At 45.8% G+C, this 13,144-nt stretch overlaps 1 protein-coding gene across 1 annotated transcript in view; it reads right to left on the reverse strand.

The window, feature by feature from the left end:
* Positions 1-13,144, reverse strand: part of FNTB (farnesyltransferase, CAAX box, beta) — a 77,597-nt gene that overhangs the window by 43,825 nt on the left and 20,628 nt on the right. The window contains exons 3-4 of the mRNA XM_011949758.1: positions 6,308-6,380; positions 3,096-3,187 (exon numbers count right to left, since the gene is read on the reverse strand). Of these exons, the coding sequence (XP_011805148.1) occupies positions 3,096-3,187; positions 6,308-6,380 (165 nt within the window). The remainder of the gene's footprint in view (positions 1-3,095; positions 3,188-6,307; positions 6,381-13,144) is intronic.

Consider the following 13,144-nt stretch of genomic DNA (forward strand, 5'->3'; position numbering starts at 1 on the left):
TTTTTTTTTTTTTTTTAAGACAGTCTCTCTCTGTCCTCCAGGCTGGAGTAGCGTGACATGATCTTGGCTCATCGCAACCTCCACCTCCCTGATTCAAGCAATTCTCTTGCCTTAGTCTCCCGAGTACCTGGGATTACAGGCATACACCACCAAGCCAGGCTAATTTTTGTATTTTTAGTAGAGACAGGATTTCCCCCATGTTGGCCAGGCTGGTCTGAAACTCGACTTCAGGTGATCCACCCGCCTTGGCCTCCCAAAGCCCTGGGATTACAGGTGTGAGACACTGCGCCCAGCTCAGAAAGTTTATAAAATCACTTTTAACCCTATCGTCCAGAAGTAACTACTACATGTATCTTTCTGGTTTTATCTATGCATATAATCATCTATATTTTAATATATGTAAATTAAATCTTTTAAACTATTTTCATTTCCCATCTCTCTATATAAATACATACATTTTAACATACAAATATACACATTCATATATTTATTGAGACAGGGTCTTGCTCTGTTGCCCAGGCTGGAATGCAGTGGTGCCATCACGGCTCACTGCAGCCTCAAACTCCTGAACTCAAGTGACCCTCCTGCCTCGGCCTCCTTAGCAGCTAGAAGTGTGCACCACCACACTCAGCTATTTTTATTTTTATTTTTGAGATGAAGTCTCACTATATCGCCCAGACTGGTCTTGAATTCCTGAGCTCCAGCGGTCCTCTGACCTTGGCCTCCCAAAGTGCTGGGATTACAGGTGTGATCATGCCTGGCCAAATTTACAAATTTTTTAATGGTTATATTTCACTGAATGTACTGCACCACAAATGACTTACGTTTTATTTTTTTAATTTATGTATTTCATTTATTTATTTTTTTGAGATGGAGTGTCACTCTGTCACCCAGACTGGAGTGCAGTGATGCAATCTCGGCTCACTGCAACCTCCACCTCCTGGGTTCAAGCGATTCTCCTGCCTTGGCCTCCCAAGTAGCTGGGAGTACAGGCGTGTACCACCATGCCCGGTTAACTTTTGTATTTTAGTAGAGATGGAGTTTCACCATGTTGGCCAGGCTGGTCTCAAACTCCTGACCTCAAGTGAGCCACCCACCTCAACCTCCCAAAGTGCTTGGGATTACAGGCCTGAGCCACCACGCCCAGCTTTACATTTAAAAAACTTTTAAAAAATATTCTCTACTGTTGATTTTTTAATTTAGATTGCTTCCAATGAAAGGCCCTTTAAGGGCTCCTCTCATCCTATGTGACATTGTCCCAAAAGCGGCGCTGACACTTCCTCAGAAAAGCCTTCACTACAAAACACCAAGTACACAGCCTAGAAAAAAACTCAGTCAATTCTGGCTCGAGTGCTTCCACCTCAGGCACCCCCTGTGACTCTCTTCCAGTTTCTCACGGGTCTGCGGCCTCCTCCATCTAGTGCTCAGACCAAGGCTCACAGAAATACATTTTTTCTTTCTTCTCTCACACCCGACTTTCCCACTGTGTAGGAGTGAAGGGAAAACTTTCCAAATATCCTGATTGTGCAGGAGTGAAGGGAAAACTTCCCAAACTATCCCCAGGCCCCCGAGCTGGTATTTCTAAAATACACAGGGCTGGATGTTGTGGCTCACGCCTGTAATCCCAGCACTTTGGGAGGCCGAGGCGGGTGGATCATCTGAGGTCAGTAGTACAAGACCAGCCTGGTCAATATGGTGAAAGCCTGCCTCTACTAAAAATACAAAAATTAGCCGGGCATGGTGGTGGGTGCCTGTAATCCCAGCTACTCAGGAGGCTGAGGCAGGAGAATCACTTGTACCTAGGAAGTGGAGGCTACAGTGAGCTGAGATTGTGCCACTGCACCCCAGACTGGGTGACAGAGTGAAACTCTGTCTCAAAAAAAAAAAAAACAGCACACGAGCCTTTCTTTGACAATTAAATTCCTGTTACTGCAGAAACTGTGTCCAACTCTCCTTCCAGTGCTGGAAGCAGCCAGGCTTGCAGTGGCATCCCGATGATCAAAACAATGCACTTGCCTCTCCCTCAGAAAGCATCCTACGTACCACAAGGGTTAATGGCCTAATTCTTTATTATCTTCCCCATCCACATTCATCACAAGACACCCTGCCCAGGAAGACAAGAATGAGAGGTTATTGTTAAGACAGAATGAATGAGACAATGTCCACTTCTGTTCTTCTGACCTGACAATGTGACCAAGGCAGGGGGCTCTGTGACCAGAGAGGGGCCCCGGCTAGCCTCTGTGTGTCCCAGCACAGCTGCCTCCTTGTGCTGTGGAGAAACGAACCTGGCTCAAAGTCTCTCATCCCAGATGCCTCGCCCTCAGGAGCACCAGAGGAAGCTAAGAAATTCAAGATGCTGCCTAGAGCTCATGCTGCCTCTCAGCGGATCTTAGATCCAATTCCTGGCTGCCCTTTCTTATTCCAGGTATCCCTAGGACTGGAGTCATGATCAGTCTTTTCTTCTTTAATATATAAATGGTGATGAGTGTCTGGGAATAAGGTGCCAGATCAAGAATGCCATCTGTACAAGGATCCTGGGAAGAAGCTCAGTTGCTTGGATCTCTAATCATCAATCAGGTGTAGGAAAACTAAGAGTCACGGCATTTGTACGCCACGCCAGTAACACGTCCAGTCCCATCAAGAGCTGTACGGTCCCTCCAAGCACCGGGAGCAGGGAGGTACTTCTACAGAGGTGCGTAGGAAAGGCAAAGGCATTTTTGTTCACTGGACTGGCACATGCTTCCCCACAGAAGCTGTTCAAATGCATACTGTACTTTCTGGCAAAATCATGTCTCTCAGAGTTGATGATTAAGACTTTTCTCAAAGACCAGAGTCAAGAGTCAAAAGAAAAGACCACAGAAGAAACCAGAATCCTTCTCTTGGAAGTTCAAAGTCTTGTCCTACCCACCAGCTTACATTAGGTTTCTAAAGTGGAGGAGTTTCAGGAAGTTGCCGGAGGTCATGCGAAGGGCAAGGATTTCTTTGTGGCACTCTGTTTTTTTCCATTCCAAACAAATAAAACAGAAACAAAACAAAACCCCAAACTCAAAATACAATTTCAATGAACACCCCAGATTTCCCAAAGCCAGACTCACTCTGTAGCCACTATCTGGGGGATGGGTTCATCTAGCAGTTCCAAGCTGTGCAGGATCCAATAGCAGAGCCATGGGCGGCTGGCATCCAGACACTGGGAGACAGACAGGAGAGAAAACATCCCTTATTCACAATCACTCCAAGACACTGCTGCCAAGGCCGTATCTGTCTCACTCCCAGCAGCCTGGCAAGGGGGAGGAGGGCACCCTTGCTCAAACAACAATCAGTGAATAAAGGACACTTTGCTTTGTGGCCTTAGCCAGGAGCTGAAATGACCATCTGTTTAAAAAAAAAAAAAGACAACAGGGCCAGGCGTGGTGGTTCATGCCTGCAATTCCAGCACTTTGGGAGGCCAAGGTGGGTGGATCATTTAAGGTCAGGAGTTCAAGACCAGCCTGGCCAACATGGCGAAACCCTATCTCTAATAAAAATACAAAAATTAGCCGGGCATGGTGATGTGCGCCTGTAATCCCAGCTACTTGGGAGGCTGAGGCAGGAGAATCACTTGAACCCAGGAGACAGAGGTTGCAGTGAGCCAAGATCGCACCACTGCACTCCAGCCTGGGCGACAGAGCGAGACTCTGTCTCAAAAAAAAAAAAGAAGAAAAGAAAAGAAAAAAAAGACAACAGGATTAAAAAGAAAAGGTGACCTTGAACCCAGTGGATCCCTCCCTGGCAAGCATCTAAGGAAGGCTGAGCAGAGGACTTCCTACAGGCCAGGAGGTTAGGGGCTGCTATTTTCTCAGTGTAGAACCAAGGAGATATATACTCTCTGAAGAGATTTTCTGGCTTAATTCAACCACTGATTCAACAAATATTTGATAGTATCTACTTGTGCCAAGCACTGTATTAGACACTGGGGGCATGATAATAAAATTTGGTTTCCACTCTTTATTTTTTTGAGACAGGGTGTCGCTCTGTCACCCAGGTTAGAGTGCAATGGTATGATCTCAGCTCACTGCAGCCTCAACCTCCCGGGCTCAAGCAATCCTCCTGCCTCAGCCTCCTAAGTAGCTGGGACTAGGGGCGCACACCACCATGCCTGGCTAATGTTTTAAGTTTTTACAGAGACAGGGTCCCACTGTGTTGCCCAGGCTGGTCTTGAACTCCTGGGCTGAAGCAATTCACCTGCCTGAGCCTCCCAAAGTGCTGAGATTACAGGCATGAGCCACCATGCCCGACCTGGTTTCTGTTCTTGAGATGCTTGGGATATAGAATGCCTGTGGTTACCTGTAGGGGAAGAGAGCACCGGACAGACATATAAGTTACCTCATGTCTTTCTGGAACCAACACGTGTACATATACCTGGAGAAATGCTACAATGGGCAAAAATAGAGTTTTGAGGGAGCGCATGGAAGAGACTAATTATGCCTGGGGAGCTAGGAAAGGCTTCCAAAGGTGACATGCAGACAGCTCTTGATCATAATTAAACCACAAATGATGAGTGAGCATTCAAGGCTAGGCAAGGTAGACAGTAGTACTGCCCCAGTTTTATAAATTAAAATATATAAATGAGGTCCAGAGATTAACCTTTTTCAGATTATAAAAATAGGAAATGTCAGAGCTGAGACAAGAACCTAGGTTTTTAGACTCAATCTAGTGTTCTTTCCATTGGCCCAAGCTGCCCTCTTCAAAACTGTGCTGATATCCCAAGCTGTGGCTAACCCGCCACCTGGAAGGCAAGCTGTTGGGCTACTGAAGACACTGCCAGGGATGCAGCCTAAGTTTGAATCCTAGCTCTTCACCTTACTAGCTATGTGCCATTGAGCAAATGACTTAATTTTGCTATGCCCATTTCATTATCTGCAAAAAACAAAAGATTGATCTACCTCACATAGTTGTAAGATTTAAATAAGAGAATGCAGCCGGGCTCAGTAGCTCACGCCTGTAACCTCAGAGCCTCGGGAGGCTGAGGCAGGTGGATCACTTGAAGTCAGGAGTTCGAGACCAGCCTGGCCAACATGGTGAAACCCTATCTCTACTAAAAATACAAAAATTAGCTAGGTGTGATGGTGCACACCTGTAATCCTGGTCACTCAGGAGGCTGAGGCAGGAGAAGTGTTTGAACCTGAGGCGGACGTTGCAGTGAGCCAAGATCATGCCACCGCACTCCAGCCTGGGAGACAGAGGGAGACTCCATCTCAAAAAAAAAAAAGGATTGAAAACTGATAGCCCACAGGCCAAATCTAGCCCATGGATGTGTATTGTTTAATTGGAAGTAGCTGCAACATTTGTCAGGAGAGTCACACGAAAACGTGGATTTCCAGCTTCATTTGGGGGGGAAAAAGAAAGATGATCAGGCAACCCTGGTTCTGCATTCCTGGATGGCAGCAATGGGCAGGAACGGAGTAAAGGCACGGGGCCTCCAGTTAGCCTCAGTCTCCATGTAGCCCACTTCACTGATTTATGCTGCCTGCCTGGGCCCCACAGGCATTTGAGTTGGCAAATCATTGCCACAAATAATCAAATGTGGAACCCAAATAAAAAGCAGATTAAAAACAGAGACGCTGCTCTGGGTTAAGCAGGACAGAAAGACTGGAGCCTTCCTGTTCACACTCACCCTTTGCCTGCCACTCAATCCATCCAACATCTGTCCTTCTCCACCACCACCCAGCCCTGAGGTTGCTCTGGGAAATATTTAAGATCTACTCTTAAATAGTAAGTGTTAAATTGCAAGGGCCACTCTCTATACTGGTTCTCTAGTCAGTATAGAAATTAGATCTTATTATAAGAAAGGGTTTTTGTCTCTTTAATGAAGATATGAAAAGTAATGTACTAGAAGAAGTGGTGAAGTTGGAAAATTTGTAACCATAATGATATAGACTTAACAGGTTTGGATAATACTCCTCAATAAATGAGCAAGAAATTAGATCAGCTTATAGGGCAAAGGGTTAAGGGTGAACAGGTAACTGGCTTTTAGCCAGCTGTCAAGGGGGTCTAGATAAAGCACGCAAACCCCTCACTCATCATCTAGTAACAGAAGAAAGCCCCACCCTATCTAAGGTGCTCCACTCACTCTGGAAGAAACTGGGTTCTGCCCTTTCAGGGCTGGAGTCCCAGCTCTGTGACAGCACTCTACCTCCTGCCAGAGCCACAGAGAACAAAGAGTGACTCTGCAACAAGTCAGCCCCAACAGTCTTTTATGTTTAAATAGAAAAAGGAGGAAGACTTGGCGGACAGTTTGACAGCAAGAGTTCCTGGGTAATGTGTTTACCTCATAGGCGTCTGTCAGTTGTCGAAGGCCTCTTTTCAGATAATGGAAGTGCTTCTCCCTCTGCAAAATAAGCCTGGAAAGACAAACAGCTTATAAGCCCATTCTAATAGCTTATGCTTCCACCACACGCACGTGTACGCACATACACACACACGTGTACGCACATACACACACACAGGTACACGCTCAGCTTCAGGACGTCCCTCTGCAGTCACTGATTAGATAACCAGCAACTTCTCTGGTTCCAAAGAGCAACTAAACCAGAGAAAAGAAGCTCTTGTCTGAATGTCTCTAAAGCATCTGAAAACCATGCCAGCTGACATTTTGAGTGAGATTTTGGTCTCCTAAAGGCAGTGACTTTGGGCTAACAGAAAAGCCACAATGCGCACACGCAGTCAGGCATGGCTGACAGTCCACCCAGAAACTCCCTCCAGCATCTAAGAACAGATATCTTTGTGGCTCCCCATCCTGTAAGCAATTTAAATCTGAGTCTTGCCACTTCCCTGCCTCAGCCGCTGTCATTTCAGTCACCCCTTCTGGGATGACTTCTTCAAGGTCTACAGTTTGTACCCTGCCTGCCTCTCACTTATCCATCTATTATTCCCTCCCTGAAATTCCACCTCCCACGTGTGACCCACAGCCCTGGCCAGAGGACAGTGTTCTGCAGCCAGTCGCTGTCCTTGGCTCTGAAGTCAACAATACTGGCTTTAAGATGGAATGTGCTGCCCATGGCCACCTGCACAGGCCAGGCAAAGCATGGAGGCTGCACTTCTTTCTTGGTCTGGCAGAAGGAGCCTGTGTGACTAGAGGAGGAAGGAAAAAGCACAGATTGTCAAGATGTTCCCTGCACTTGCGGATTACAGAAACAAAGGAAACAGAACCATTCCCTTTGCTAGGTAGTCAATTCCACAATTGTTTATCAAACTCCCACTGTACTTGGCTCAGAATAAGAGCCTTCATGTAGTCTTTTCTTTTTTTTTTTTTTATCCTGAGACGGAGTCTTGCTCTGTCACCCAGGCTGGAGTGCAGTGGTGTGATTTCAGCTCACTGCAACCTCCACCTCCCAGGTTCAAGGGATTCTCCTGCCCCAGCCTCCTGAGTAGCTGGGACTATAGGCATATGCCACCATGCCCAGCTAATTTTTGTATTTTTAGTAGAGACAGGGTTTTGCCATGTTGGCCAGGCTGGTCTCGAATTCCTGACCTCAGGTGATCCACCCACCTCGGTCTCCCAAAGTGCTGGGATTACAGGCGTGAGCCACCGCACCCGAACCTTCATGTAGTCTTTACCTCAAAAACTTTCAATTCAGAAACGAGGTAAGTATATCAATGGCTACAAGGAAAGAATGGGTAGGTTTTGTAAGGGGAAAAGTACTACTGAGGCCCAAAAGAGAGGGGACATCTCATGAAGAAAGGAATGATCAGGAAAGTTTGTGTGAAAAAGGAGGAATGTGCGATGAGCGGTCCTGGCAGAAGGAGAACATTTTAATTCAACTTTAAATAGCTGCAGGTAGCTAATGACTATTATGCAGCACAGGTATAAAGCACGCAAGAGGAGTGACAGGTGGGAGACTCTGGCCTCAATACAGGGATGAAAGAGGAATGGGAGAAAAGCAGCTGGGACCCTTCTTTTTTTTTAAACAAGAATCTGGGATGCTGACTGAGGCATTTCTACTCAATTTACTAGGCAAAGAGAAGTCCTGAAGGTATTTGAGATGAGAAAAGAAGTGATCAGAACTGCGCTTTAGAAAAACAGTAGGTACTGAGTATGTGTTTAAAAAGTGAAGTAACTGAAAAAACTGCAGTGGGCAGACAGATGGGGTGGGGAGACAGGGTTAGAAGCGCTGAGAAGCTGACACAGTTGGGGCTACTTAGGGCCCAAACTAGCGTGTGACCCATGGTCAGCTGACTTTCGGATGTGTGGGTTTTAGGATGCTGGAAGTGCATTCAGGTGAGGATGTCAATCAGGCTGCTGGACACACACGTGGGGCTCAGGAGAGGGATCCAGGTTACACACACACACTGGGAAGCATTTATCTGCATGGAAGTGACAGGTGAAGCCACAGAAGATGAGAGGGCAGAGATAAAAGTTTGAAAACAAAACTGTGGGAAGACCCATCTCTAAGGGTTTAGAGGAGAATGAAGAGCCAGTGAAGGAGAGAAACAGCAGAGTTTACATATGCTGGGGAAGACCAAAGGAAGTGTCATGTCACAGGCCATCAGGGAGGACAGAATTTCAGGAAGGTGTTTAACAGTGGCAGACGCTGCAGCCAGACTGAGGGAAAAGACAACAAACCATAGAAGGGCTGGAGACCTCCAAGAGCATTCGGAGCAGAGGTGAAGGCAAATTGTAAACAAGAGAAGGCTAGACTCAGTTTCTCTTTCAGGAAAGTCCACTTAGGACGCAGGGAGCACTCATCTGTGTGGGCAGGGTGTCCAGCACTGGGGTAGAGGCTGCTCTGTCCCCTAGAGCAACAGTCCAGAGGTGGACACAGATGTGAAAATGACGAGCAGAGCCCTGTCCAATAAACGCTGTGATCAGCTACGAGAAGAGATGGAGAGTCAGAAAACTCTTTCCAAAGGGAACAGCATTGAGGCTAAGGCTGGAAAGACATGAGTTAAACAGGCAAAATGAAGAAAACATCATGACACATTTAAGCTAGTTTAGTTCAGCTGGATCAAAAGTACAAGGCAGTAAGCAGAGAAATTCCACACTAAAAATGCAAAAGCCCAGAGGAAATCCATCAGGGAAGGTCCATAAAGAGGATGGCGAAGGGCTGGGATAAGAGTATAGTAGGAGAGGTGAGCCTGGAAGAAGGAAGGATTCTACATTCTTGGAGCAAGAAACGATGGGTTCGAAGCTAGTGAAATACAGGACTCTGATGTGGGAAGGAGGAAACAGGAAATTCAGATGGGTCAACCTCGATTTTCTCAGGAACTAGGAGTCAAGATGGTGGGAGAGCTGTGGAATGGCCACAGCGGTGGGTATGTTAGGGAATCTACATGAGACGAATAAAAGGATTATAAGGCAGTTAGCGAAGGGCCAGTGAAATTAAGAAGTGTAACATGTTGGTGAAGCCAGTCAGCAGCCTCAGGAGAAACCAAGCCTGCTGACACCTTGGTCTTACACTTCTGGCCTCCAGAACTGTGAGAAAATAAATCTCTCTGGTTTACTGTTCCCCATCTGTGATACTGTGTTATGGCAGCTCAAGCTAATACCCTCTCTGGTCCTTCATTCTCAACTCACCTCTATCCAAAAATCTTTTCTGTGTAGGAAGTTAGGAAAAGATAGAGCTCTTCCTATTTTTACCTGAACAATTCAGCCCCAAAACCATTCAATTACATGGAGCAGAATAAGACAGGCTTCATGCAGGACTTGAGGGGGTGCAGGGTTGGATGCAGGGTGTCAGCTCAAGTAGATGAGGAGGGCCCCCGTGTCACTGTGCAGAGGGTGACAGGAGAGCAAGTGGGTAAATCTATTAAGGCTACAGGAAGTCAGGTTTCCACTGTCTGAAAAGGAACTTGCACATCTGTGTGTACTGGGTAATGATTTAAATAGTACTTCTTATGAGGGGTGAGCCCACCGGGCTTCCAGACTCTTCGCAATGTGCCTCCACCCACACTACTCTCCAACCTCATCTCCACCCCTGAGCTCTGGTCATGCTGCCTTCTTTGAGCTCCGTTCCTGGCTTTACCACATGCTGTTCCCTCTGCCTGGAACACTCTCCCCATCCTTTAAGTTAGCCACCCCTATTCCACCTACAGATTCAGCTTAAATGTCACTTTCTCTAATAAGCCTTCTCCAACTTCCCAATCCAAATTAGATTCTCCCAGTGATTCTCTCTCTCAAACTATCCCATTGGTAACTGTGTATTTGTGTTCATTTGTTTAATATCCACCTCCCCCACTAGACCAAGAGCCCAGCAGGGGCAGGCCCAGGGCTAGCCTTGCTCATGCTGGCTTCCCTGAGCCCAGCAGAGTGTCCTGTCCTTTGGAGACTCTCTAGATACGGATGCTGAAAGGATCACATAAAGGCAGCAGAATGGAATGAGAGCAAAGCCACTTCCTCCCCGCAAACCTGGGCCATCCTGGGAAACATGCATTATTTGATTGTGACAGATGAGAGGACAGGAGATTCAGTCCATTGTTGGTTCCTGGGGACTTTCTAAAATCACTAAAGCCAGGGGCCTCTCTAGTCAAAAAATAAGCACCTGGCATGTAAGTAATAAAGCAATTGAGGAAAGGTGAATTTATTTGTAAGACCTTGGAAAGAACAATAGTAAGAAGAGAATACATCCTCTACCTGCTCAGGATCTGGGAAATTCTAAAATTCTATCACATACAGGAATGGCAGAAAACCCGGGAGCTAAGCAGGTGCCTGTGAGAGACCTGCCTTGAGAACTTTAACTCAGAGTATTCTGGCTTCAGAGCCATTGTCAGCACTTAACCTCCAGGGCTCTATTAGCACAGGGACATTATCAATATTTCTCACTTCTGAGGAGCACCAGGCTCCTGTGCCCAGAAGAAAACAAATTTAAAATTACACGTGAGAGAGGTATCTGTGTAGTTTATGCATTTCAGGTTTCTTATTAAAGCCAAGGTGATACATGCAAAAGGGTACATTCAAAAGGGTGTGAAACCATGACAATACCCACAGGGAAGAAAAAATGAATTTTCATGGGAAAGCAGGACATGAATAAACAAAACCGTGAAAAGCATGGTCAAAAAGTTCCTTGGGACTGACTACCTCACTCCAGGTAGACAATCACAACTTTAGAGAAGAAAATAATTTCTGGGAAGGGGATTAATTGTAGAATGTACTGACATTCAGCTACAGCCTTGACTTTCAGCCCAGTCTGCTATTCAACTTTGGCCCTGGAACGCTGAAAAGGCAAATGCCGACTTCAGCATCATCACAGGCATCCCTGGACCTGTGCGTGGTCTGTGGTCCTGGGCGTGTGTGTGAGTCTGTCCCACTTGATCACCATCATGACCTCAGACACACAAACAAGCCCTGCCATCTAGATTTACTGCTAACAGCTGACCATGCACTTTAGCTAACAGTGAAGGTTACTTCCTGCATTAAAGTGTCAGACTTTAAAATTCTGACTATTAAGATGTTAAATATTGAGACTGTGATAATGATTTAAAATTCTGATAAATTTTCTAATTTATTCTTATATCCTCACTCATTCTATGATGGTGATGTTTGGCTTCAGCCTTATATTGATATGTTGATTTATATACTCAGCCATTCAGTCAAAATGTATAGTATCTCCAATATGAATTAGCATCCTTTAAAACACTCAATTTCATAGGCAACAATGATAAAATGGGTAATTGTGAAATTCCTGAAACTAACCCAGAGCCCTGATATATTCTATTTCCACAAGGATCCAAGCCCAGGAGGAACACATTTTTTTTCCCCACCCATACCTGACCTACTATCTACAAATCAGGGGATTTCACTCCTTTAATATCATCTACCATCACTCCCAAAAAACAACTGCTTTCTCCCAGACTATAACCTCCCATTTCCTCTCGTATCTCAGTGAGAATAAAAGTCTTTCTTCAGCTCATGAGCTGAGGAAAAACAAATTTTCAAAAACGAATGAAAGAGACCAAGGGCTCTATCCTGATGGTAAGTGAAAAGGGAATGTCAAATCATCAAAGGTTCGCGTGGGAAACAGGTTCCCAGAGCCCAGGCAGTAGACAGTAACTCAGTCTAATCGGGTGAGTCATCACTTCAACTACAACAACGAAGCCCTCTGAAAGCAATCACCCACACCCCACCATGATGAAGTCTTGTCCCCTCTGGGGAAGCTAAGCTTGAACCAGCTTGTGCCTAGGGGCAGCGAACTACCAAGGATACCGTTATATTCAAGAGAGCTCGTTCTCCCAAGCTGTTTAAATAAACAGCGTCATTTGCTAATCTCTAGCTGTGTCTCATGACAAGAGGAATAATTCATTTTATTGAGGTCAGAGCACTGGGTTAATGCAGAGATTTGGTTTAGCAGTTAAGGGAAAGACTATACTACTAAGCTGATATTTTCCTCCTTTCCTTCCCCAGGGAACGAAGACGAAGTTAACCCTCCCACCTGCCTTTCCCTATGAACACTTGCCTTTTCCAACTGTTTTCTGCCATGGCTAATCAGAAAAAGTTTCTTAAGGAAACGGTGGCCAAAAAAAAAAAAAAAAAAAAGACACAAAGGTAACAAAGTTGGACCCATTTATAACGTTCTAGTAAGCGGAAGTACCTAGACACTGACTTGCTAGGATTGAGTCTGTTAGGAGATCTTAAGAAGTCAAGAGACATGAGGAAGGAGGAAAGGCTGAACTTCAGACCTGCGACTAACTTCCCAACCAGTGTGAATCAGCCAGTGTCCTAACCACACTTTGTTCAGAGATGTCAAGGAAAAGTGTTCTCTTGGCCAGGTGCTGTGGCTCACAGCTGTAATCTCAGTACTTTGGGAGGACTGCTTCAGGCCAGGAGTTCAAGACAAGCCTGAGCAACACAGTGAGACTCCCATCTCTACAAAAAATAAAAACAAAAATAAGCTAGGCATGGTGATGCAGTCCTATAGTCCCAACTACTGGGGAGGCTGCACTGAAAGGATTTGCAGGAGTTCAAGGCTGTTGTGGGCTATGATCAGGGCACTGCACTCCAGCGTGGGCAACAGAGCAAGACAGGGCAAGGCAGGGCAGGACAGCACAGGACAAGACAGGACAAGACAAGACAAGACAGACAGAAAGGAAAGAAAGAGAGAAAGAGAGAGGGAAAAAGAGAAGAGAGAGAGAGAGAGAAAGAAAGGAAAGAAAGGAAAGAAAGAAAGGGAAG

This window comes from Colobus angolensis, unplaced genomic scaffold (genome assembly GCF_000951035.1).
Source record: "Colobus angolensis palliatus isolate OR3802 unplaced genomic scaffold, Cang.pa_1.0 Scaffold3, whole genome shotgun sequence".
Taxonomy (NCBI): domain Eukaryota; kingdom Metazoa; phylum Chordata; class Mammalia; order Primates; family Cercopithecidae; genus Colobus; species Colobus angolensis.